Source organism: Taeniopygia guttata, chromosome 35, assembly GCF_048771995.1.
Source record: "Taeniopygia guttata chromosome 35, bTaeGut7.mat, whole genome shotgun sequence".
In the NCBI taxonomy this organism is placed as follows: Eukaryota; Metazoa; Chordata; class Aves; order Passeriformes; family Estrildidae; genus Taeniopygia; species Taeniopygia guttata.
The window spans coordinates 1365175-1391573 of record NC_133060.1 but is presented as its reverse complement, the minus strand read 5'-3'; the positions used below and the strand labels follow the sequence as shown (position 1 = coordinate 1391573).

General features: G+C 55.8%; 2 protein-coding genes across 11 annotated transcripts in view; one reads left to right on the top strand and one right to left on the bottom strand.

Moving 5' to 3' along the window:
- VARS1 (valyl-tRNA synthetase 1) overlaps positions 1-5337 on the top strand; it is a 75078-nt gene extending 69741 nt beyond the window's left edge. For all 10 annotated transcript variants that reach the window (XM_072921043.1, XM_072921045.1, XM_072921040.1 and 7 more), the window contains 3 exons: positions 647-822; positions 3073-3222; positions 5206-5337. In XM_072921043.1, the coding sequence (XP_072777144.1) occupies positions 647-822; positions 3073-3222; positions 5206-5274 (395 nt within the window). In that variant the 3' untranslated portion in view covers positions 5275-5337. The remainder of the gene's footprint in view (positions 1-646; positions 823-3072; positions 3223-5205) is intronic.
- A 1267-nt stretch (positions 5338-6604) lies between these two features.
- ABHD16A (abhydrolase domain containing 16A, phospholipase) overlaps positions 6605-26399 on the bottom strand; it is a 37418-nt gene continuing 17623 nt past the window's right edge. The window contains exons 11-20 of the mRNA XM_072921078.1: positions 25376-25425; positions 18882-19005; positions 16334-16438; positions 15057-15120; positions 14111-14167; positions 12656-12718; positions 11200-11276; positions 7968-8066; positions 6886-6932; positions 6605-6774 (exon numbers count right to left, since the gene is read on the bottom strand). Coding sequence (XP_072777179.1) covers positions 6691-6774; positions 6886-6932; positions 7968-8066; positions 11200-11276; positions 12656-12718; positions 14111-14167; positions 15057-15120; positions 16334-16438; positions 18882-19005; positions 25376-25425 — 770 coding nt within the window. The 3' untranslated portion in view covers positions 6605-6690. The remainder of the gene's footprint in view (positions 6775-6885; positions 6933-7967; positions 8067-11199; positions 11277-12655; positions 12719-14110; positions 14168-15056; positions 15121-16333; positions 16439-18881; positions 19006-25375; positions 25426-26399) is intronic.

Sequence of the window (26399 nt, the reverse complement as noted above, 5' to 3'; positions counted from 1 at the left end):
TCAGTATAATTTTGGGGGTCCCCCCCTAACCCCCCCCCATTTCCCCCCCCAGGTTTCCTGCAGTGCCCGGACCCACTTTGGGGGTCCCTGGGTGTTTTTTGGGGTGTTTTTTGGGGGTCTCAGGGTGATTTTTGGGGGTCTCTGTGTATATTTTACATACCTCAGTGTAATTTTGGGGGTCCCACCCTAACCCCCCCCCCATTTCCCCCCCCAGGTTTCCTGCAGTGCCCGGACCCGCTCTGGGGGTCCCTGGGTGTTTTTGGGGGTGTTTTTGGGGGTCTCGGTGTATTTTGGGGGTCTCAGGGTGATTTTTGGGGGTCTCAGTGTGTTTTTTGGGCGTCTCTGGGTGTTTTTTGGGTGTTTTTTAGGGGTCTCTGGGTATTTTTGGGTATTTTTTGGGTGTCTCAGGGCATTTTTGGGTAATTTTTGGGGTCTAAGGGTGTTTTTTGGGTGTCCCTGGCTCTTTTTGGGGTGTTTTTGGGTATTTTTTGGGTGTCTCAGGGTGATTTTTGGGGGTCTCAGGGTGTTTTTTTGGGGGTCTCTGGGTGTTTTTTGGGGTGAATTTTGGGGGTCTCAGTGTATATTTTACATATCTCAGGGTATTTTGGGGGTCCCACCCTCACCCCCCCCATTTTTTGCCCCCCAGGTTTCCTGCAGTGCCCGGACCCGCTCTGGGGGTCCCGCGCCTGCCGGGGGGCGGCTCTGCTGCGGGTTTTGGGGGGGGTGGGCTCGGTGCGGATTTTGGGGGTCTCGGAGGAGCCCCCCCAGGGCTGCGCCGTGGCCGTGGCCTCCGAGCGCTGCACGGCGCACCTGCGGCTGCAGGTGGGACCCGGGGGGCTTGGGGGGGTTTGGGGGGGGCTGGGGGGGTTTGGGGGGCTTTGGGGGGCTTTGGGGGAGTTTGGGGGTCTTTGGGGGGGGTTGGGGGGCTGTAGGGGGGTTTTGAGGGAGTTTGGGGGGGTCTGGGTGGTGGTTTGTGGGGGGTCTTTGGGGGTCTGGGGGGGTTTTGGGGCTGTTTGGGGGGATTTTGATGGGTTTTTGGGGGGATTTGGGGGGGGTTTGGGGGCCTTTGGGGGGGTCTGGGTGGTGGTTTGGGGGGGGTCTTTGGGGGTCTGGGGGGGTTTTGATGGGTTTTTGGGGGGCTCTGGGGGAGTTTTGGGGGGGTCTGGGGTGTTTTTGGGGGGCTGTGGGAGGGTTTGGGAGGTTTGGAGGGCTCTGGGTGTTGTTTTTGGGGGGCTCTGGGGGGGGTTTGGGGGGTCTGGGGGTGTTTTTAGGGGGTTTTGGGGGGTCACTGGGGGGGTTTGGGGGGATTTGGGGGGCTCTGGGGGGGTTTTGGGGGGAGTTTGGGGGTCTCCCTGGGGGTTTTTGGGGGGGCTGGAGGGGTTTTGGGGCAGTTTTTGGGGGTCTCTGGGGGGGTTTGGGGGGTTCTGGGGGGGGTTTGATGGGTTTTTGGGGGGCTCTGGGGGGGTTTTGGGGGGGTCTGGGGGGTCTTTGGGGGGCTGTGGGAGGGTTTGGGAGGTTTGGGGGGCTCTGGGGGGGGTTTTGGGGGGCTTTAGGGGAGTTTTGGGGGACTGGGGGGGTTTTGGGGTTTTCTGGGTATTGTTTTGGGGGTGTTTGGGAGGCTTTTGGGGGTCTCTGCGGGTCTCCCTGGGGGTTTTTGGGGGGTTTGGGGGGGGTTTTGGTGGGCTTGGGGGGGTCTGGGGGGCTCTGGGGGGTCTTTGGGGGGCTCTGGGTGGTGGTTTGGGGGGTTTTTGGGGGGTTTGGGGGGGTTTTGGGGGGCTCTGGGGGGGTTTTGGGGGGGGTCTGGGGGAGTTTTGGGGGTCTCTGGGTGTTGGTTTTAGGGGGGTTTGGGGGGGCTGGGGGGTCTTTGGGGAAGTTTGGGGGGGGCTGGGTGTTGTTTTTGGGGGGATTTGGGGGGGTTTTTTGGGATCTGGGGGGGTTTTGGGGACCTCTGGGGGGGTTTTGGGGGGCTGGGGGTCTCTGGGGGTCTCTGGGCGTTGTTTTTGGGGGGGTTGGGGGGGTTTGGGGGAGTTTGGGGGGTCTTTGGGGGCTGTGGGTGTTGTTTTTAGGGGGGCTTGGGTGGTTTTGGGTGGTTTTGGGGGGGTTTGAGGGGGTTTTGGGGGTGTTTGGGAGGCTTTTGGGGGTCTCTGCGGGTCTTCCTGGGGGTTTTTGGGGGGGTTTTGGGGGGGGTTTTGGGGGGCTTGGGGGGGTCTGGGGGGGGCTGGGGGGTTTGGGGGGTCTCTGGGTGGTGGTTTGGGGGGGGTTTGGGGGGGTTTTGGGGGGCTCTGGGGGGCTCTGGGTGTTATTCTTAGGGGGGTTTGGGGGTCTTTGGGGGGGTTTTAGGGGGGTTTGGGGGTCTCTGGGGGTCTCCCTGGGGGTTTTTGGGGGGTTTTTGGGGGGTTTTTGGGGGTCTCTGGGGATCTCCGGGGGTCTCAGTCTGATTTTGGGGTGCCCCAATCCGATTTTGGGGTTCCCTGTGTGATTTTGGGGTGCCCCAATCCGATTTTGGGGTTCCCTGTCTGATTTTGGGGTGCCCCCGGGGGTCTCTGGGTGCCCCAATCCAATTTTGGGGTTCCCAATCTAATTTTGGGGGTGTCCCCGGGGGTCTCTGGGGGTTCCTATCCGATTTTGGGGTTCCCCAATCCGATTTTGGGGATCCCAATCCGATTTTGGGGTGCCCCAATCTAATTTTGGGGCGCCCCCGGCTGATTTTGGGGTGCCCCCGGGGGTCTCTGGGTGCCCCAATCCAATTTTGAGGTGCCCCAATCCAATTTTGGGGTTCCCTGTCTGATTTTGGGGTGCCCCCGGGGGTCCCAATCCAATTTTGGGGTTCCCTGTCTAATTTTGGGGTGCCCCCGGGGGTCTCTGGGTGCCCCAATCCGATTTTGGGGTGCCCCAATCCGATTTTGGGGTTCCCCAATCCGATTTTGGGGATCCCAATCCGATTTTGGGGTTCCCTGTCTAATTTTGGGGTGCCCCAATCTAATTTTGGGGTGCCCCAATCCGATTTTGGGGTGCCCCAATCCAATTTTGGGGTACCCCCCGCTAATTTTGGGGTGCCCCGGGGGGTCTCAGGGCGTGGTGGACCCCCCCTCGGAGCTCTCCCGTTTGGGGGTTCGGCGCCGGGAGATTTGGGGGGCGCTGGAGCGGCTGCGGGAGCGGCGGGGGGGCCCCGGGTACCCCCAAAAAGTGCCCCCCCAAGTGCAGGAGGCGGATGCGGCCAAGGTGAGGGGGGGAGGGGGATTTTGGGGGGATTTGGGGGGATTTGGGGGGATTTGGGGGGGATTTGGGGGGATTTGGGGGGATTTGGGGGTCACAGGGGGGATTTGGGGGGGATTTGGGGGGATTTGGGGGGATTTGGGGGGATTTTGGGGGGGATTTGGGGGGATTTGGGGGGATTTGGGGGGATTTGGGGGGGATTTGGGGGGATTTGGGGGGATTTGGGGGATTTAGGGGGGATTTGGGGGGATTTTGGGGGGATTTGGGGGAATTTGGGGGGATTTTTGGGGGGATTTGGGGGGATTTTGGGGATTTTGGGGGGATTTGGGGGGATTTGGGGGGGATTTGGGGGGGATTTGGGGGGATTTGGGGGAGATTTTGGGGGATTTGGGGGGTCACAAGGGGGATTTGGGGGATTTTTGGGGGGATTTGGGGGGATTTGGGGGGATTTGGGGGGGATTTGGGGGGATTTGGGGGGGATTTGGGGGATTGAGGGGGATTTGGGGGGATTTGGGGGGGATTTGGGGGGGATTTGGGGAATTTGGGGGGATTTGGGGGGGATTTTAGGGGGATTTGGGGGGATTTGGGGGGGATTTGGGGGGATTTGGGGGGATTTGGGGGGTTTTGGGGGGGATTTTGGGGGGATTTGGGGGGATTTGGGGGGATTTGGGGGGATTTGGGGGGATTTGGGGGGATTTGGGGGAGATTTTGGGGGGATTTGGGGGGATTTTGGGGGGATTTGGGGGATTTTGGGGGGATTTGGGGGGATTTGGGGGGATTTGGGGGACACAGGGGGGATTTGGGGGGATTTGGGGGGGATTTGGGGGGATTTGGGGGGATTTGGGGGATTTGGGGGGGATTTGGGGGGATTTGGGGGGATTTGGGGGGTCCAGGAGCTGTTTGGGGGGGATTTTGGGGGATTTTGGGGGGATTTGGGGGGGATTTGGGGGGTCACAGGGGGGATTTGGGGGGGATTTGGGGGGATTTGGGGGGATTTGGGGGGATTTGGGGGGGATTTGGGGGGTCCTGGAGGGATTTGGGGGGATTTGGGGGAATTTCGGGGGGATTTGGGGGGATTTGGGGGGATTTGGGGGATTTGGGGGGATTTGGGGGGGATTTGGGGGGATTTTGGGGGGATTTGGGGGGGATTTGGGGGGATTTGGGGGGATTTGGGGGGATTTGGGGGGATTTGGGGGGATTTGGGTAAATTTGGGGGGATTTTGGGGGAGATTTGGGGGGGATTTGGGGGGGATTTTTGGGGGGGTTTGGGGGGGATTTTTGGGGGGGTTTGGGGGTCTCAGGGGATTTTGGAGGGATTTGGGGGGATTTTGGGGGGATTTGGGGGGATTTGGGGAATTTTGGGGGGATTTTGGGGGGATTTGGGGGGATTTGGGGGGGATTTGGGGGGATTTTGGGGAATTTTGGGGTGGATTTTGGGGGGGGTCTCGGGGTGGATTTTGGGGCATTTTTGGGGTTTTTCTGGGGGGGTCTCGGGGTGGATTTTGGGGCATTTCTGGAGTTTTTTGGGGTGGATTTTGGGGCATTTTTGTGGGTTTTTTTGGGGGGGTCTCAGGGTGGATTTTGGGGCATTTTTGAGGTTTTTTGGGGGGGTCTCGGGGTGGATTTTGGGGTTTTTTGGGGTGGATTTTGGGGCATTTTTGGGTTTTTTTTTTGGGGGGTCTCGGGGTGGATTTTGGGGGAGGTCTCGGGTGGATTTTGGGGCATTTTTGGGTTTTTTTGGGGTGGATTTTGGGGTTTTTTGGGGGTCTCAGGGTGGATTTTGGGGCATTTTTGGGGTTTTTTTGGGGTGGATTTTGGGGTTTTTTGGGGGGGGTCTCGGGGTGGATTTTGGGGTTTTTTGGGGTGGATTTTGGGTTTTTTTCGGGGGTCTCGGGGTGGATTTTGGGGCATTTTTGGGGTGGATTTTGGGGTTTTTTGGGGTGGATTTTGGGGTTTTTTCGGGGGGTCCCATCCCCTGCCCCCCCCCAGCTGGCCCAGCTGGAGTCGGAGCTGCAGAACGTTCTGGAAGCCGAGGAGCTGATGAAGAAAATGCTGTGACCCCTCCCCAAATTCCCCCCGAGACCCCTCCCCAAATAAAGGTTTGGGTCAGTTTTTGGCTGATTTTGGGTCAATTTTGGGTCCATTTTGGCTCTCCCAGGATGAATTTTTGGGTCACTTTTGGAGCACAGTTTTGGGTCAATTTTGGGTGATTTTTGGGTCAGTTTTTGGGTGATTTTGGGCCGATTTTGGGTCTATTTTGGCTCTCCCAGGATCAATTTTGGGGTCACTTTAGGAGCACAATTTTGGGTGATTTTGGGCTGATTTTGGGGTGATTTTTGGGTCAGTTTTTGGGTGATTTTGGGCTGATTTTGGGTGATTTTGGGTCCGTTTCGGCTCTCCCAGGATCAATTTTGGGGTCACGTTTTTGGCCAATTTTGGGTGATTTTGGGTCGATTTTGGGTCAGTTTTTGGGTGATTTTAGGACATTTTGGGTCATTTTTTGCTCTCCCAGGATCAATTTTGGGATCACTTTTAGAGCTCAGTTTGGGGTCACTTTTTGGTCAATTTTGGGTGATTTTTGGGTGATTTTGGGCCGATTTTGGGTCTAATTTGGCTCTCCCAGGATCAATTTTGGGGTCACTTTTGGAGCTCAGTTTTGGGTGATTTTGGGCTGATTTTGGGTCGATTTTGGGTCAGTTTTTGGGTCGATTTTGGGTTGAATTTGGGTCAGTTTTGGGTGATTTTTGGGTCGATTTTGGGTCATTTTTTGGGTGATTTTGGGCTGATTTTGGGTCAGTTTTGGGTGATTTTTGGGTCAGTTTTTGGGTCGATTTTGGGTTGAATTTGGGTCAGTTTTGGGTGATTTTTGGGTCGATTTTGGGTCATTTTTTGGGTGATTTTGGGCTGATTTTGGGTGATTCTTGGGCTGAATTTGGGTCAGTTTTTGGGTGATTTTGGGTCAAGTTTGGCTCTCCCAGGATCAATTTTGGTGTCACTTTTGTAGCACATTTTTGGCCAATTTTTGGGTGATTTTGGGTCAATTTTGGGTCAGTTTCGGTTCTCTCATGATCAATTTTGGTGTCACTTTTGGAGCACAGTTTTGGGTCAGTTTTTGGGTGATTTTGGGTCAATTTTGGCTCTCCCAGGATGAATTTTGGGGTCACTTTAGGAGCTCAGTTTTGGAGTCAGTTTTGGGCCAATTTTGGGTGATTTTTGGGACAGTTTTTGGGTGATTTTGGGTCAATTTTGGCTCTCCCAGGATCACTTTTGCTGTCACTTTTTTAGCACATTTTTGCCCTATTTTTGGCCATTTTTTGGGTGATTTTTGGTCCATTTTTTCGCCCCGCCCCCTCTTTTTCCCGCCCCAATGACGACGCCCGGGGACCGATTTATAATAAAAAAATCCTTTTAATTAATTAATTAATTAATTAATGCAGTGATTAATTAACGCGTGCGGGGGGGGTGGGGGAGGGGTCACAGCGCCCAGGGCAGGCGGAAGGCGTGGGGGGGGAGGGGCGTGCAGTGCGAGGCCTCGAAGTTCTGCAGGTGCTTCTGGGCCTGGGGGGAGGGGCGGGAGGGCGTGGTCAGGGTGTGGCCACGCCCCCAGGCCACGCCCAGCCAGGCCACGCCCACCCGGGCCACGCCCACCCGGGCCACGCCCACACTCACCAGGTAGAGCGCCAGCTGGCGGCGGTGGGCGGGGCTTAGGTCCTCACCTGGGGAGGGGGCGGGGCTAAAGGCAGGGAGGGGCCACGCCCACAGACACAGCCTGACCACGCCCCTAAACCACACCCTGACCACGCCCCTAAACCACACCCCGACCACGCCCTGGTCACTCATTGGCAACAACCTGACCACTCATTGACCACACCCATAAACACTTTGACCACGCCCCTAAACCACACCCTGACCACGCCCTGGTCACTCATTGACCACGCCCCCAACCACACCCTGATCACTCATTGACCACACCCAGACCACGCCCCCCAGCCCCATCCCAGCCTCCTGACCACGCCCCCTGACCCCGCCCCAACCCACACCCTGACCACGCCCCTAAACCATCCCCTGACCAATCATTGGCCACGCCCTGACCACGCCCCAAACACACCCTGACCACGCCCTGACCACGCCCCATAAACACTTTGACCACGCCCCTGGTCACTCATTGACCACACCCTGACCACGCCCCTAAACCACACCCTGACCACGCCCCCAAGCCACACCCCAACCACACCATGACCACGCCCCCAACCACACCCTAACCACACCCTAACCACGCCCTAGACCACGCCCCATAAACACTTTGACCACGCCCACAGCCCCACCCTGACCACACCCATGTCATTCATTGAACACGCCCTTAAACCACGCCCTGGTCACTCATTGACCACGCCCCCAGCCCCACCCATGTCACGCCCTGACCACACCCTGACCACGCCCCAAACCACACCCTGGTCACTCCTTGACCACACCCTGACCACACCCTCGACCACGCCCCCATAAACTCTTTGACCACGCCCCCAACCACGCCCAGACCACGTCCAGACCACACCCTAACCACACCTTGACCACACCCTGTTAACGTTTGACCACGCCCCAACCACACCCCCAGACCCACCCCAGCCCCCTGACCACGCCCCATAAACACTTTGACCACGCCCCCAGCCCCACCCTGACCACGCCCCCAGCCCCACCCTGACCACACCCATGTCATTGACCACGCCCCTGGCCCCGCCCCGGCCCCGCCGTACCCATGCCCCAGGGGAAGGGCGGCCGTCGGTCTGCGGCGAATCCCTGGAGGCGCTCGCGGCACCAGCGCTCGTCCGGCCCCACCCGCCCCAGCAGCGCCGCTGCCACGGGGAGGGAAGGGTTAATGTGGGAATTGGGGATTTGGAACCAAAATTTAGAGTTAAAATCCAAAAATGCGGATTGGAACCCAAAAAATGGGGATTGGAACCCAAAAATTGAGAGTAGAAATCCAAAATCGGGGAGGGGAACACGGAAATTGAAGGGTTAAAATCCAAAATTGGGGAGGGGGACACGAAAAATGGGGATTGGAACCCAAATATGGGGAGGGGGACACGGAAATTGGGGAGTGGGAACCTAAAATGGGGAGTGGAACCCATAAATTGAGAGTTAAAATCGAAAATTTGGAGTGGGACACGGAAATTGAGAGTTAAAATCCAAAATTGGGGAGTGGGAACCTAAAATTGAGAGTTAAAATCAAAAATCGGGGAGTGGGACACGAAAATTGAGAGTTAAAATCCAAAAAATGGGGATTGGAACCCAAAAATGGGGATTGGGAACCAAAAATGGGGATTGGAACCGGAAAATGGGGAGTGGGACACAAAAAATGGGGATTGGAACCCAAAAAATGGGGATTGGAACCCAAAAAATGGGGATTAGAACCCAAAAAATGGGGGATGGGAACCGGAAAATGGGGATTGGAGCCCAAAAAAATGGGGATTAGAACCCAAAATTGAGAGTTAAAATCGAAAAATGGGGAGGGGGACCCAAAAAATGGGGATTAGAACCCAAAAAATGGGGATTTGGAACCAAAAGTTGAGAGTTAAAATCCAAAAATGCAGATTGGAACCCAAAAAATGGGGGGTGGGAAACAAAAAATGGGGATTGGGAACCTAAAATTGAGAGTTAAAATCTAAAAATGGGATTGGAACCCAAATATGGGGGATGGGAACCGGAAAATGGGGAGTGGAACCCAAAAAATGGGGATTTGAGCCCAAAAAATGGGGATTTGGAACCAAAAGTTGGGAGTTAAAATTGAAATGTGGGGACTGGGACCCAAAAAATGGGGATTGGAACCCAAATATGGGGGGTGAGAAATAAAAAATGGGGATTGGAACCCAAAAATTGAGAGTTTAAATCGAAAATCGGGGAGGGGGACACGGAAATTGGGGATTTGGAACCTAAAATTGAGAGTTAAAATCGAAATGTGGGGACTGGGACCCAAAAAATGGGGATTAGAACCCAAAAAATGGGGATTTGGAACCAAAAGTTGGGAGTTAAAATTGAAAATTGGGGAGTGGGACACGGAAATTGGGGAGTTGGAAGCAAAAAAATGGGAGTTAAAATCGAAATGTGGGGACTGGGACCCAAAAAATGGGGATTGGAACCCAAAAATGGGGGGTGAGAAATAAAAAATGGGGATTGGAACCCAAAAATTGAGAGTTAAAATCAAAAAATGGGGAGGGGGACCCAAAAAATGGGGAGTGGGAAACAAAAATGGGAAGTGGGACACAAAAATTGAGAGTTAAAATTGAAAATTGGGGAGCGGGACCCGAAAAATGGGGATTGGAACCCAAAAAATGGGGGGTGGGAAACAAAAAATGGGGGATGGGAACCAGAAAATGGGGATTAGAACCCAAAAAATGGGGATTAGAACCCAAAAATTGAGAGGCAAAATCAAAAAATGGGGAGGGGGACACGAAAAATGGGGAGTGGGACACAAAAATTGAGAGTTACAATCGAAAAATGGGGATTGGAACCCAAAAAATGGGGATTGGAACCCAAATATGGGGGGTGGGACACAAAAATGGGGATCGGGACACGAAAATTGAGAGTTAAAATTGAAAAATGGGGATTGGAACCCAAAAAATGGGGAATGGGAACCAGAAAATGGGGAGTGGGACCCAAAAAATGGGAATTAGAACCCAAAAAATGGGGATTGGAACCCAAAAATTGAGAGTTAAAATCGAAAAATGGGGATTGGGAACCCAAAAATGGGGGGTGGGAGCCCAAAAACCCCAAAATTTGGGGGAAGTCTGACCCAAATTTGGGGAGGGGTCATACACAGAATTTGGGGGGCCACAGTCAGATTTTGGGGGGGGGTCTCAGCCGGAATTTGGGGGGCTCAGACCCAAATTTGGGGGGCTCAGACCAGAATTTGGGGGGGATTCGCACCCAGAATTTAGGGGGGGGGTCTCAGGCGGAATTTGGGGGGCTCAGACCCAAATTTGGGGGGCTCAGACCCAAATTTTGGGGGGGTTCAGACCCAAATTTTGGGGGGTTCAGACCCAAATTTGGGGGGCTCAGACCCGAATTTGGGGGGTTGAGACCCAAATTTTGGGGTTTCAGACCCAAATTTTGGGGGGCTCAGACCCGAATTTGGGGGGGATTTGCACCCAGAATTCAAGGGGGGTCTCCCCCGATTTTTGGGGGGTTCAGACCCAAATTTGGGGGGGTTCAGACACGAATTTGGGGGGGTCAGACCCAAATTTTGGGGGGTTCAGACCCGAATTTTGGGGGGCTCAGACCCAAATTTGGGTGGCTCAGACCCAAATTTTGGGGGGTTCAGACCCGAATTTGGGGGTGATTCGCACCCAGAATTTAGGGGGGGGTCTCCCCCGAATTTTGGGGGTCTCAGACCCAAATTTTGGGGGGTTCAGACCCAAATTTGGGGGGTTCAGACCCAAATTTGGGGGTCACAGCCCAATTTTGGGGGGTTCAGACCCGAATTTTGGGGGGCTCAGACCCAAATTTTGGGGGGGTTCAGACCCAAATTTCGGGGGTTCAGACCCAAATTTTGGGGGGGTTCAGACCGAAATTTTGGGGGGTCAGACCCAAATTTTTGGGGGTTCAGACCCGAATTTTGGGGGGTTCAGACCCACATTTTGGGGGGGCTCAGACCCAAATTTTGGGGGGTTCAGAGCCGAATTTTGGGGGGGTTCAGACCCAAATTTTTGGGGGCTCAGACCCAAATTTTGGGGGGTTCAGACCCGAATTTGGGGGGGATCACAGTCCGAATTTAGGGGGGGGGTCTCAGCCAGAATTTGGGGGGTTCAGACCCAAATTTTGGGGTTGTTCAGACCCGAAATTTGGGGGATTCAGACCCAAATTTTTGGGGGTTTAGACCCGAATTTGGGGGGAATTTGCACCCAGAATTTAGGGGGGGGTCTCCCCCGAATTTTGGGGGTCCCAGACCCGAATTTGGGGGGTCACACCCAAATTTTGGGGGTCACTCACTCTCCTCCTCGGGGGTCGCCGCCTCCAGCCACTCCCGAACCACCTCCAGCCCCTCCCCCACCACGATTTTGGGGTACCTGGGGGGGAGAAATGGGGGGTCAGAGACCCTCAGGGACCCCCAAAAACATCCCCGGGACCCCCAAAAACCACCTGGGGACCCCCAAAAAACACTTGGGGACCCCCAAAATGCACCTGGGGACCCCCAAAAACCACCTGGGGACCCCCAAACCTCACCTGGGGACCCCAAAAACCACCTGGGGACCCCCAAAAACATTCCAGGGACCCCCAAAAACCACCTGGGGACCCCTAAAACCACCTGGGGACCCCAAAAATCACCTGGGGACCCCTAAAACCACCTGGGGACCCCAAAAACCCCCTCCAAACCCACCTGGGGACCCCCCAAAGTCCCCCCAGGACCCCCCAAAACCCCCCCCAGGACCCCCCAAATCCCCCCTGGGGCCCCCCAAACCCCCCCAGGACCCCCCAGAAGTCCCCCAGGGACCCCCAAACCCCACCCAGGACCCCCAAACCCCCCCAGGACCCCCCCAAGATCCCCAAAACTCTCCTGGGGATCCCTCAAACCCCCCCAGGACCCCCCAGACCCCCCCCAGGACCCCCCAAAACCCCCTCAGGACCCCCCAAAACCCCCCAGGACCCCCCAAAACTCCCCTCAGGACCCCCCAAAACCCCCCCAAGACCCCCCAAATCCCCTCCAAACCCACCTGGGGACCCCCCAAAGTCCCCCCAGGACCCCCCAGAACTCCCCCAGGACCCCCCAAACCCCCCCAGTGACCCCAAAACCCCTCCCAGGACCCCCCAAAACCCCCCCGGGACCCCCCAAACCCCCCCCGGGACCCCCAAAATTCCCCCCAGGACCCCCCAAAACCCCCCCAGGACCCCCAAATCCCCCCAGGACCCCCCAAATCCCCCCTGGGGACCCCTCAAATCTCCCCAGGGACCCCCAAAACCCCCCCAGGGATCCCCAAAATCTCCCCAAGACCCCCCAAAACCCCCTCCAAACCCACCTGGGGACCCCCTAAAACCCCCCCAGGACCCCCCAAACACCCCCAGGACCCCCCAAAACCCCCCTGGGACCCCCCAACCCCCCCCCCAGGGATCCCCAAATCCCCTCCAAACCCACCTGGGGACCCCCAAAACCCCCCCAGGACCCCCCAAATCCCCCCCAGGACCCCCCAAATCCCCTCCAAACCCACCTGGGGACCCCCAAAACCCCCCCAGGACCCCCCAAATCCCTCTGGGGACCCCCCAAAACCCCTCTGGGGACCCCCCAAACCCCCCCAGGACCCCCCAAATCCCCTCCAAACCCACCTGGGGACCCCCCAACCCCCCCCCAGGACCCCCCAAACCCCCCCCAGGACCCCCCAAACCCCCCCAGGACCCCCCAAATCCCCCCCAGGACCCCCCAAAACCCCCCCAAATCCCCCTCCCCACCCACCGGTGCTGCAGCAGTTTCAGCAGGAGGTCGTTGCCGCGGTTGGAGGCGATGTCATCGGGGACCCTGCGGGGATTTTGGGGGGCTCTGGGGGGTTTTGGGGGCGTCCTGGGGGAATTTTGGGGGGTCCCCAGAGGGATTTGGGGGGTCCTGGGGGAATTTTGGGGGTCCCTGGGGGGGTTTTGGGGGGTCCTGGGGGGATTTGGGAGTGCCCAGGGGGGTTTTTGGGGTGTCCCCAGAGGGGTTTGGGGGGTCCTGGGGGGGGTTTGGGGGGTCCCAGAGTGGTTTTAGGGGGTCCCCAGGGGGTTTTGGGGGGTCCTGGGTGGGGTTTGGGGCTGCCCAGGGGGGTTTTGGGGTGTTCAGGGGGGGTTTTGGGGGGTCCCCAGAGGGGTTTGGGGGGTCCCTGGGGGGGTTTGGGGGGTCCCAGGGGGGTTTTGGGGGTCCCCAGAGGGGTTTTGGGGGGTCCTGGGGGGGTTTGGGGGGTCCCTGGGGGGGTTTGGGGGTCCTGGGTGGGGTTTGGGGGGTCCTGGGGGGATTTGGGAGTGCCCAGGGGGGGTTTGGGGTGTCCCCAAAGGGGTTTGGGGGGTCTTGGGGGAATTTTGGGGGGTCCCCAGGGGGATTTGGGGGGTCCCAGGGGGGATTTGGGGGGTCCCTGGGGGGTTTAGGGTGTCCCAGGGGGGATTTGGGGGGTCCCCAGAGGGATTTGGGGGTCCCAGGTGGGTTTTTTTGGGGGTCCCTGGGGGGGTTTTGGGGTCCCTGGGGGGGTTTTGGGGGGTCCCTGGGGGCGGTTTTGGGGGGTCCTGGGGGGGATTTGGGGGTCCTGGGAGGGGTTTGGGGGTCCCAGGTGGGATTTTTGGGGGTCCCAGTTGGGTTTTTTTGGGGGTCCCAAAAGGTTTTTTTGGGGGTCCCAGGTGGGATTTTTTTGGGGGGTCCCAGGTGGGATTTTTTGGGGGTCCCTGGTGGGTTTTTTTGGGGGTCCCAGGTGGGTTTTTTGGGGGGGTCCCCGGTGGGTTTTTTGGGGGTCCCAGTTGGGTTTTTTTGGGGGTCCCAGGTGGGGTTTTTTGGGGGTCCCAGGTGGGTTTTTGGGGGTCCCAGGTGGGTTTTTTGGGGGTCCCAGGTGGGATTTTTGGGGGGTCCCCGGGGGGTTTTTTGGGGGGTCCCAGGTGGGTTTTTTGGGGGTCCCAGGTGGGTTTTTTTGGGGGTCCCCTGTGGGTTTTTTTGGGGGTCCCAGTTGGGATTTTTTGGGGGGTCCCAGGTGGGTTTTTTGGGGGTCCCAGGTGGGTTTTTTTGGGGGGTCCCAGGTGGGTTTTTTGGGGGTCCCAGGTGGGTTTTTTGGGGGTCCCAAGGGGGATTTTTTGGGGGTCCCAGGTGGGTTTTTTGGGGGTCCCAGGTGGGATTTTTTGGGGGGTCCCAGGTGGGTTTTTTTGGGGGTCCCCGGGGGGTTTTTGGGGGTCTCACGTGGTGGTGATGATCTCGTCCTTCGTCCTCCTCACCAGCAGCACGGGGCCCTGATACCTGGGGGGGAATTTTGGGGGGATTTTGGGGGATTTTGGGGGATTTTTAGGGGATTTGGGGCAATTTTGGGGGAAATTCGGGGGATTTTTTATGATTTTTTGGGGATTTTTAGGGGATTTTTAGGGGATTTGGGGAAATTTTGGGGGGAATTTGGGGGATTTTTTTTGATTTCTGGGGGATTTTTAGGGGATTTGGGACAATTTTGGGGGGAATTCGGGGGATTTTTTTTTGATTTTTGGGGGATTTTTGGGGATTTTTGGGGATTTTTGGGGAATTTTTGGGGGATTGGGAGGATTGTTTGGATTTTTAGTGGATTTTTAGTGGATTTTTGGGATTTTTAGGGGAATTTGGGGGATTTTGTAGGAATTTTAGGGGGATTTTAGGGAATTTGGGGTGAATTTGGGAGATTTTGGGGAAATTTTTTTAGATTTTGGATGGAATTTGGGTGATTTGAGGCGGAATTTAGGGAATTTTAGGTGGAATTTGGGAAACCTTGAGTGAATTTGGGGGAATTTTTGGGGATTTTGGGTGAATTTAGGTGGAATTTGCAAAATCTTGGGTGGAATTTGAGGGATTTTGGGTGAATTTGGGGGATTTTGGGGGAATTTTTTGGGATTTTGGGTGATTTTAGGCGGAATTTAGGGAATTTCAGGTGGAATTTGGGAAATCTTGAGTGAATTTGGGAAATTTTGGGGGAATTTTTTGGGATTTTGGGTGATTTTAGGTAGAATTTATGGAATTTCAGGTGGAATTTGGGGGATTTTGGAGGATTTTTTTGGGGGGATTTTGGGTGATTTTAGGTGGAATTTAGGGAATGTCAGGTGGAATTGGGGAAATTTGGGGGAATTTGGGAATTTTGGGGTGAATTTGGGGGATTTTGGGGTCCCACCTGCAGAGCTGCTCGGCGTTGTTGAGGTTCAGGTGCTCCCGAACCGTCTGCGTCACCAGGTCCCCTAAAAAGAGATTTTTGGGGGAATTTTGGGGGGGTTTTGGGGGATTTTTTGGGTTTTTTGGGGATTTTTGTGGGGTTTGGGGGGGATTTTGGAAGTTTTGGGGGATTTTTGGGGGATTTTTGGGTTTTTTGGGGATTTTTTGGGGTTTTGGGGGATTTTTTTGGGTTTTTTTTGAGGGGTTTTGGGGAGTTTTTAAGGATATTTGGGGAATTTTGAGGGATTGTGGGATTTTTGGGGGGGTTTGGAGGTTTTTGGGGAAGTTTTTGTGGGATTTTTGGAGGTTTCGGGGGGATTTTGGAGGTTTTGGGGGGATTTTGGGGTTTCTGGGCATTTTTTGGGTTTTTGGGGGATTTTTGGGGATTTTTGAGGAGTTTGGGGAATTTTGGGGGATTTTTTTCTCGGTTCTTTGGGTTTTTTGGTTTTTTCGTGTTTTGGGGCTGTTTTTGGGGTGTTTTTTTGGGATTTTTGGGGAATTTTTTCTCAGTTCTTTGTGTTTTTTGTTTTTTTCGTGTTCTGGGTCTGTTTTTGGGGTGATTTTGGGGGTTTTTGGGGTGTTTTTTGGGATTTTTGGGGGATTTTTTCTCGGTTCTTTGGGTTTTCTGTTTTTTCTGTGTTCTGGGGCTGTTTTTGGGGTGATTTTGGGGGATTTTGGAGTGGTTTTGGGGTGTTTTTGGGCTGGTTTTGGGCTTTTTTTTTTTTGTTTTTGCGGGGTTTTTTTGGGGTTTTTGGGCTGTTTTTGGGGTGCTTGTTTTTGGGCTGTTTTTCGGGTGTTTTTGGGGGGATTTTGGGGTGTTTTTGTGGGTTTTTTTTGGATTTTTGGGCTGTTTTTGTGGTATTTGTTTTGGGGCTGTTTTTGAGGGCGTTTTTTGGGTTTTTGGGGTGTTTTGGGGCTGTTTTTGTGGCATTTGTTTTTGGGGTGTTTTTAGGGTGTTTTTGGGGATATTTTTTTGGTTTTTGAGGGTTTTTGGGGGGATTTTGGGCTGTTTTTGGGGGGATTTTGGGCTGTTTTTGTGGTGTCTGTTTTAGGGCTGTTTTGGGGCTGTTTTTGGGCTGTTTTTGGGGTGATTTTGGGGGATTTCGGGGTGTTTTTGAGGTGTTTTTGGTCTGTTTTTGGTCTGTTTTTGGGGTGTTTGTTTTGGGCTGTTTTAGGGCTGTTTTTGGGCTGGTTTTGGTCAGTTTTTGGGGTGATTTTGGGGTTTTTCGGGGCACTCACGCCAGCTGTGGGGCAGCACCTTCAGCGCCAGCGGGACGAGATCGTCGAAAGAGGCGTCGAGGACGAGACCCCCGAGCTCGGGGTAGGACATGGCGGCCCAGGTGGCTGCGGGAGACCCCCGAAATGGGGATGGGGACCCCCGAAATGGGGATGGGGACCCCAAAATGGGGAGAGGGACCCAGAAATGGGGATGGGGACCCCCGAAATGGGGATGGAGACCCCCAAAATGGGGATGGGGACCCCCAAAAATGGGGATGGGGACCCCCGAAATGGGGATGGGGACCCCCGAAATGGGGATGGGGACCCCCGAAATGGGGATGGGGACCCCAAAAATGGGGATGGGGACCCCCGAAATGGGGAGAGGGACCCCGAAATGGGGATGGGGACCCCCGAAATGGGGAGAGACCCCCGAAATGGGGATGGGGACCCCCGAAATGGGGAGAGGGACCCCCGAAATGGGGATGGGGACCCCCGAAATGGGGATGGGGACCCCCGAAATGGGGATGGGGACCCCCAAAATGGGGAGAGGGACCCCCAAAATGGGGAGAGGACCCCCGAAATGGGGATGGGGACCCCCAAAATGGGGATGGGGACCCCAAAAATGGGGATGGGGACCCCCGAAATGGGGATGGGGACCCCAAAAATGGGGAGAGGGACCCCCGAAATGGGGATGGGGACCCCAAAATGGGGATGGGGACCCCCGAAATGGGGATGGGGACCCCCGAAATGGGGATGGGGACCCCAAAAATGGGGATGGGGACCCCCGAAATGGGGATGGGGACCCCCGAAATGGGGATGGGGACCCCAAAAATGGGGATGGGGACCCCCGAAATGGGGATGGGGACCCCAAAATGGGGATGGGGACCCCAAAAATGGGGATGGGGACCCCCAAAATGGGGATGGGGACCCCAAAAATGGGGATGGGGACCCCCGAAATGGGGATGGGGACCCCCAAAATGGGGATGGGGACCCCCGAAATGGGGAGAGGGACCCCCGAAATGGGGATGGGGACCCCCGAAATGGGGATGGGGACCCCCGAGCTCGGGGTAGGACATGGCGGCCCAGGTGGCTGCGGGAGACCCCCAGTATATCCCAGTTCCCTCCCAGTCCCCCCCAGTCCTCTCCAGTGCCCCCCAAATGACCCCCAATCCCCCCAAAATCCCCTCCCAGTCCCTCCCAGTCCCTCCCAGTGCCCCCCAGTCCCTCCCAGTATCCCCCAGTCTCTCCCAGTCCATTCCCAGTTAATCCCAGTCCGTCCCAGTCCCCCCAAACTACCCTCCCAGTGCCTCCCAGTAACTCCCAATCCCCCCAGAATCCCCTCCCAGTCCCTCCCAGTCCCTCCCAGTCCCTCCCAGTCCCTCCCAGACCCCCCAAATCCCCTCCCAGTATATCCCAGTGCCCCCAATCCCCCCAAAATCCCCTCCCAGTCCCTCCCAGTGCCCCCCAACCCCCTCCCAGTCCCTCCCAGTCCCTCCCAGTCCCCCCCCAATCCCCTCCCAGTCCCTCCCAGCCCCTCCCAGTCCCTCCCAGTCCCTCCCAGTATAACCCAGTCCCCTCCCAGTCCCTCCCAGTCCCTCCCAGTCCCCCCCAATCCCCCCAAAATCCCCTCCCAATCCCCTCCCAGTCCCTCCCAATCCCCTCCCAGTTAATCCCAGTCCCTCCCAATCCCCCCAAAATCCCCTCCCAGTCCCTCCCAGTATCCCCCACTCCCTCCCAGTCCATCCCAGTGACCCCCAATCCCCTCCCAATCCCCTCCCAGTGCTCCCAGTCCATTCCCAGTTAATCCCAGTCCCTCCCAGTGCCCTCCCAGTCCCATCCCAGTATAAACCATTTCCCTCCCAGTCCCTCCCAGTCCCCCCCAGCCCCTCTCCCAGTCCGTCCCAGTCCATCCCAGTCCCCTCCCAGTCCCCCCCAATCGCCCCAAAATCCCCCCCAATCCCCTCCCAGTCCCTCCCAGTCCCTCCCAGTCCCTCCCAGTCCCTCCCAGTCCCTCCCAGTGCTCCCAGTCCCTCCCAGTCCCTCCCAGTCCCTCCCAGTCCCTCCCAGTCCCTCCCAGTCCCCCCCAGTCCCCTCCCAGTTAATCCCAGTGCTCCCAGTCCCCTCCCAGTATAAACCAGTTCCCTCCCAATTCCCCCCAATCCCCTCCCAGTCCCTCCCAGTCCGTCCCAGTTAATCCCAGTCCCTCCCAGTCCCCCCCAATCCCCCAAAATCCCCTCCCAGTCCCTCTCAGTCCATTCCCAGTTAATCCCAGTCCCTCCCAGTCCCCCCCAAACCCCTCCCAGTATCCCCCAGTCCCTCCCAGTCCCTCCCAGTCCCCCCCAATCCCCTCCCAGTCCCCCCCAATCCCCCCAAAATCCTCTCCCAGTCCCTCCCAGTCCATCCCAGTCCCTCCCAGTCCCCCCCAAATCTCCCCCCAGTCCCCCCCAACCCCCTCCCAGTTCCCTCCCAGTCCGTCCCAGTGCCCCCAAATCCCCTCCCAGTGACCTCTAATCCCCTCCCAATCCCCTCCCAGTCCCTCCCAGTCCCTCCCAGTGCTCCCAGTCCGTACCAGTGAAGCCCCCGATGGACCAGGCGTACAGGACGATGTTGGGGGGGGCGAAGCGGAGCCGCTGCAGCGCGAAGCGAATCACCACGTCCATGGCATTGGCCTCGCTCTGGGGGAGGGGAACCCCCTGGGGAGGGGCCGGGGGGGTCAGGGGGACCCCCAAAATCTGCCCCGGCACCCCAAAAAAAAACCCAAAAAATTCCGGGTTCGGGGAGCCCCAAAAACCCCCAAAATCCCAAAAAAAACCCCAAAAAATCCATAAAAATGCACCTAAAAAACCCAAAAATTCCCCCTGGGATCCCCAAAATCCCCCCCTGGGACCCCCCAAAATCTGCCCCGACACCCCAAAAAAAACCCCAAAAAATTCCGGGTTTGGAGAGCCCCAAAAAACCCAAAAAACCAAAAAAATCCCCCAAAAAAACCCCCAAAATCAGCAGCACGTCCATGGCATTGGCCTCGCTCTGGGGGAGGGGAACCCCCTGGGGAGGGGCCGGGGGGGTCAGGGGGACCCCCAAAATCCGCCCCGACACCCCAAAAAAAACCCCAAAAAATTCCGGGTTCGGGGAGCCCCAAAAACCCCAAAAAATCCCCAAAAAATGCACCAAAATCCCCCCTGGGACCCCCAAAAATCCACCCAGGACCCCTCCAAAAACCCCCCTGGGACCCCCAAAATCCCCCCCTGGGACCCCCCAAAATCTGCCCCGACACCCCAGAAAAAACCCCAAAACCAGAAACCCCCAAAAACCCCAAAAATCCTAAAAAATCCCCCAAAAAATGGACCAAAATCAGCAGCACGTCCATGGCATTGGCCTCGCTCTGGGGGAGGGGAACCCCCTGGGGAGGGGCCGGGGGGGTCAGGGGGACCCCCAAAATCTGCCCCGACACCCCAAAAAAAACCCCAAAAAATTCCGGGTTCGGGGACCCCCAAAAACCCCAAAAATCCCAAAAAAATGCACCAAAATGTACCCAAAATGCACCAAAATCCACCCAAATACACCCAAAAAAAACCCCAAAAAAACCCCAAACCCCCCTGGGACCCCCAAAATCTGCCCCGACACCCCAAAAAAAACCCCAAAAAATTCCGGGTTCGGGGACCCCCAAAAACCCCAAAAAACCCAAAAAAACCCCCAAAAAATGCACCAAAATGCACCCAAAAAACCCCAAAATCCCCCCCTGGGACCCCCAAAATCCCCCCCCGGGACCCCCCAAAATCTGCCCCGACACCCCAAAAAAAACCCCAAAAAATTCCGGGTTCGGGGACCCCCAAAAACCCCAAAAAACCCCAAAAAATTTGCCCCAAAAACACCAAAATGCAGCAAAATGCACCTAAAAAACCCCCAAATCCCCCCCCCCGGGACCCCCCAAATCCCCCCCTGGGACCCCCAAAATCTGCCCCGACACCCCAAAAAAAACCCCAAAAAATTCCGGGTTCGGGGAGCCCCAAAACCCCAAAAATCCCAAAAAAAACCCCAAAAATGCCCCAAAATCAGCAGCACGTCCATGGCATTGGCCTCGCTCTGGGGGAGGGGAACCCCCTGGGGAGGGGCCGGGGGGGTCAGGGGGACCCCCCAAAATCTGCCCCGGCACCCCAAAAAAAACCCCAAAAAATTCCGGGTTCGGGGAGCCCCAAAAACCCCAAAAAACCAAAAAAAACCCCAAAAAATGCACCAAAATCCACCCAAAAATACTCCAAAATTCCCCCTGGGACCCCCCAAATCCCCCCCTGGGACCCCCAAAATCCGCCCCGACACCCCAAAAAAACCCCCAAAAAATTCCGGGTTCGGGGAGCCCCAAAAACCCCAAAAAACCAAAAAAAACCCCAAAAAATCCATAAAAAATGCACCAAAATCCACCAAAATGCACCCAAAACACCCAAAAATTCTGCCCTGGGACCCCCCAAAATCCGCCCCGACACCCCAAAAAAAACCCCAAAAAATTCCGGGTTCGGGGAGCCCCAAAAACCCCAAAAAACCAAAAAAAAACCTCAAAAAATGCACCCAAAATGCACCCAAATGCACCCAAAATGCACCAAAATCCACCCAAAATGCACCAAAATCCACCCAAAAAAACCCAAAATCCCCCCCTGGGACCCCCAAAATCCCCCCTGGGACCCCCAAAATCCGCCCCGACACCCCAAAAAAAACCCCAAAAAATTCCGGGTTCGGGGAGCCCCAAAAACCCAAAAAAACCCCAAAAAATCCCCCAAAAAATGCCCCAAAATCAGCAGCACGTCCATGGCATTGGCCTCGCTCTGGGGGAGGGGAACCCCCTGGGGAGGGGCCGGGGGGGTCAGGGGGACCCCCAAAATCTGCCCCGGCACCCCAAAAAAAACCCCAAAAAATTCCGGGTTCGGGGAGCCCCAAAAACCCCAAAAAACCCAAAAAAAACCCCAAAAAATCCATAAAAAATGCAGCAAAATGCACCCAAAATGCACCCAAAAAACCCCCAAAATGCACCAAAATCCACCCAAAAAAACCCCCAAAATCTGCCCCGACACCCCAAAAAAAAACCCAAAAAATTCGGGGTTCGGGGACCCCCAAAAACCCCAAAAAAACCAAAAAAAACCTCAAAAAATGCACCAAAATCCACCCAAAATGCACCAAAATGCACCCAAAACCCCCCCCAAATCCCCACCTGGGACCCCCAAAATCTGCCCCGACACCCCAAAAAAAACCCAAAAAAATTCCGGGTTCGGGGAGCCCCAAAAACCCCAAAAATCCCAAAAAATCCCCCAAAAAATGCACCAAAATCCACGCAAAATGCACCAAAATCCACCCAAAAACACCCCCAAAATCCCTCCCTGGGACCCCCAAAATCCCCCCCTGGGACCCCCCAAATTCTGCCCCGACACCCCAAAAAAAACCCCAAAAAATTCCGGGTTCGGGGAGCCCCAAAAACCCCAAAAAACCAAAAAAAACCCCAAAAAATCCATAAAAAATGCACCAAAATGCACCTAAAAAACCCCTCAAAACCCCCCCGGGACCCCCAAAATCCCCCCCTGGGACCCCCCAAAATCCGCAACGACACCCCAAAAAAAACCCCAAAAAATTCCGGGTTCGGGGAGCCCCAAAAACCCAAAAATCCCCCAAAAAATGCACCAAAATCAGCAGCACGTCCATGGCATTGGCCTCGCTCTGGGGGAGGGGAACCCCCTGGGGAGGGGCCGGGGGGGTCAGGGGGACCCCCAAAATCCGCCCCGACACCCCAAAAAAAACCCCAAAAAATTCCGGGTTCGGGGACCCCCAAAAACCCCAAAAAACAGCAAAAAAACCCCAAAAAATGCACCAAAATCCCCCCTGGGACCCTCAAAAATCCACCCAGGACCCCCCCAAAAACCCCCCTGGGACCCCCAAAATCGCCCCTGGGACCCCCCAAAATCTGCCCCGACACCCCAAAAAAAACCCCATAACCAGAAACCCCCAAAAACCCCAAAAACCCCAAAAAAAACCCCAAAAATGCCCCAAAATCAGCAGCACGTCCATGGCATTGGCCTCGCTCTGGGGGAGGGGAACCCCCTGGGGAGGGGCCGGGGGGGTCAGGGGGACCCCCAAAATCTGCCCCGGCACCCCAAAAAAACCCCCAAAAAATTCCGGGTTCGGGGAGCCCCAAAAACCCCAAAAAACAGCAAAATAACCCCCAAAAATACACCCAAAATCCACCCAAAATGCACCAAAATGCACCCAAAAAACCCCAAAATCCCCCCTGGGACCCCCCAAAATCCGCCCCGACACCCCAAAAAAAACCCCAAAAAATTCCGGGTTCGGGGAGCCCCAAAAACCCCAAAAAACCCAAAAAAAACCTCAAAAAATGCACCAAAATCCACCCAAAATGCACCAAAATCCACCCCAAATGCACCAAAATACACCCAAAAAAACCCCAAATCCCCCCTGGGACCCCCCAAAATCCGCCCCAACACCCCAAAAAAAACCCCAAAAAATTCCGGGTTCGGGGACCCCCAAAAACCCCAAAAATCCCCAAAAAAATGCACCAAAATGTACCCAAAATGCACCAAAATCCACCCAAAATGCACCAAAATCCACCCAAAAACCCCCCCAAATCCTCCCATGGGACCCCACAAATCCCCCCCAGGACCCCCCAAAATCTGCCCCGACACCCCAAAAAAACCCCAAAAAATTCCGGGTTTGGGGACCCCCAAAAAAAACCCAAAAAATGCCCCAAAATCAGCAGCACGTCCATGGCATTGGCCTCGCTCTGGGGGAGGGGAACCCCCTGGGGAGGGTCCAGGGGGGTCAGGGGGACCCCCAAAATCCGCCCCGACACCCCAAAAAAAACCCCAAAAAATTCCGGGTTCGGGGACCCCCAAAAACCCCAAAAAACAGCAAAAAAAACCCAAAAATGCACCAAAATCCACCCAAAATGCACCAAAATCCACCCAAAATGCACCAAAATCCACGCAAAAAACCCCCAAAATCCCCCCCTGGGACCCCCCAAAATCTGCCCCGACACCCCAAAAAAAACCCCAAAAAATTCCGGGTTCGGGGACCCCCAAAAACCCCAAAAAACCCAAAAAATCCATCAAAAAATGCACCAAAATCCACCCAAAATGCACCAAAATCCACCCAAAATGCAAAAAAATCCACCCAAAAATTGCACCAAAATCCCCCCCTGGGACCCCCAAAATCCGCCCCGGCACCCCAAAAAAAACCCCAAAAAATTCCGGATTCGGGAACCCCAAAAACCCCAAAAATCCCAAAAAAAACTCAAAAAATGCACCAAAATCCACCCAAATACACCCAAAAAAAACCCCAAAACCCTCCTGGGACCCCCCAAAATCCCCCCTGGGACCCCCAAAATCTGCCCCGACACCCCAAAAAAAACCCCAAAAAATTCCGGGTTTGGGACCCCCAAAAACCCGAAAAATCCCAAAAAAAAACCCAAAAAATGCCCCAAAATCAGCAGCACGTCCATGGCATTGGCCTCGCTCTGGGGGAGGGGAACCCCCTGGGGAGGGGCCGGGGGGGTCAGGGGGACCCCCAAAATCCGCCCCGGCACCCCAAAAAAAACCCCAAAAAATTCCGGGTTCGGGGAGCCCCAAAAACCCCAAAAAATCCCCAAAAAATCCATTAAAAATGCACCAAAATGCACCAAAATCCACCCAAAATGCACCCAAAAACCCCCCCAAATCCCCACCTGGGACCCCCAAAATCCGCCCCGACACCCCAAAAAAACCCCCAAAAAATTCCGAATTCGGGGACCCTTAAAAACCCCAAAAAACCCAAAAAATTCGCCCCAAAAGCACCAAAATCCACCCAAAAAAACCCCAAAACCCCCCCCGGGACCCCCAAAATCCCACCTGGGACCCCCCAAATCCCCCCCAAATCCCCCCAAATCCCCCCCAAATCCCCCAAATCCCCCGTGGGACCCCCAAAATCCCCCCGGGACCCCCCAAATTTCCCCAAATCCCCCCCAAATCCCCCCAAATCCCCCCAAATCCTCCCCAAATCCCCCCAAATCCCCCCCAAATCCCCCCCAAATCCCCCCTGGGACGCCCCAAAATCCCCCCAGGGATCCCAAAATCCATCCAGGACCCCCCAAATCCCCCCAAATCCCCCCAAAATCCCCCAAATCCCCCCCAAATCCCCCCAAATCCCCCCAAATCCCCCCGGGACCCCCAAATCCCCCCCAGGGACCCCCAAATCCCCCCAAATCTCCCCCAAATCCCCCCCAAAATCCCCCCAAATCCCCCCTGGGACCCCAAATCCCCACGTAGGACCCCCAAAAACCCCCCCAGGACCCCCCAAATCCCCCCCAAATCCCCCCCAAATCCCCCCAAATCCCCTCAAATCCCCCCCAAATCCCCCCCAAAATCCCCCAAATCCCCCCCAAAATCCCCCAAATCCCCCCAAATCCCCCCAAATCCCCTTTGTGACCCCCAAAATCCCCCTTGGAACCCCAAAATCCCACCAGGGAACCCCAAAATCCCCCCTGGGACCCCCAAAATCCCCCCAAAACCACTCTGGGACCCCCAAAAAACCCCCAAATCCCCCCAGGGACCCCCAAAATCTCCCCAAATCCCCCCCAAATCTCCCCCAAATCCCCCCGAATCACCCCAGGGACCCCCCAAATCCCCCCAAATCCCCCCTGAGCCCCCCCAAATCCCCCCCAAATCCCCCCTGTGACCCCCAAATCCCCCCCAGGGACCCCCAAATCCCCCCCTGGGACCCCCAAATCCCCCCCAAATCCCCCCTGGGACCCCCAAAAATCCCCCCAAATCCCCCCCAAATCCCCCCCAAATCCTCCCCAGGGACCCCCAAATCCCCCCCAAATCCCCCCAAATCCCCCCTAAATCCCCCTCAAATCCCCCCCAAATCCCCCCAGGACCCCCCTAAATCCCCCAAATCCCCCCCAAATCCCCCCAAATCCCCCCCAAATCCCCCCCAAATCCCCCCAAATCCCCCCCAAATCCCCCCAAATCCCCCCAGGACCCCCCTAAATCCCCCAAACCCCCCCAAATCCCCCCGGGACCCCCAACTCACGGTGCTGCCCCCGAATCCCGGGTGGTTCCAGCCCAGCACCGAGTACCCGGCTGGGGGGGGGGGAACACGGGGGGGTCACTCCGGGATTTGGGACCCCCAAAAATGGGGGGGAGGGGCAGCGACGGCCCCTCCCCCCCCCCCCAAAATCTGCAGAGAGCTGAGGGAGACTCGAAAAACCCCAAATCTGACCCCAAAACCCACAAAAAGCAACACAAAACCCCCCAAAATGCGACAGAAAACACCCCAAAATTCAACCCAAAAAAACCCCAAATCTGACTCAAAACACCCAAAATCCCACCCAAAATCCAACCCCAAATCCCACCCAAAATCCAACCCCAAAATTTGATCCAAAACCCCCCAAAATCCCACCCAAAATCCAACCCCAAAATTCGATCCAAAACCCCCCAAAATCCCACCCAAAATCCAACCCAAAATCCAACCCCAATCCCTCCAAAATCCCACCCAAAATCCCCCAAAATCCCACCCAAAATCCCCCAAAATCCCACCCAAAATCCAACCCAAAACCTCCCAAATCCCACCCAAAATCCAACCCCAAAACCTCCCAAAATCCCACCCCAAAACCCCCAAAATCCCCCCCAAAATCCAACCCCAAAATTCCCCAAAATCCAACCCCAAACCCCCCAAAATCCCACCCAAAATTCGATCCAAACCCCCCAAAATCCCACCCAAAATCCAACCCCAAAACTGCCCCAAAATCCCCCAAAATGCCCTAAAATCCAACCCAAAATCCTTCAAAATTCAATCCAAAAACCTCCAAAATCCCACCCAAAATCCCCCAAAATCCAACCCAAAACCTCCCAAATCCCACCCAAAATCCAAGCCCCAAAACCCCCAAATCTGACTCAAAACCCCCCAAAATCCCACCCAAAATCCAACCCCAAAATTCCCCAAATCCAACCCAAAATCCCCCAAAATCCAAATCCCCCCAAATCTGACTCAAAACCCCCAAAATCCAACCCCAAAACCCCCAAAATCCCACCCAAAATCCAACCCCAAAAACCCC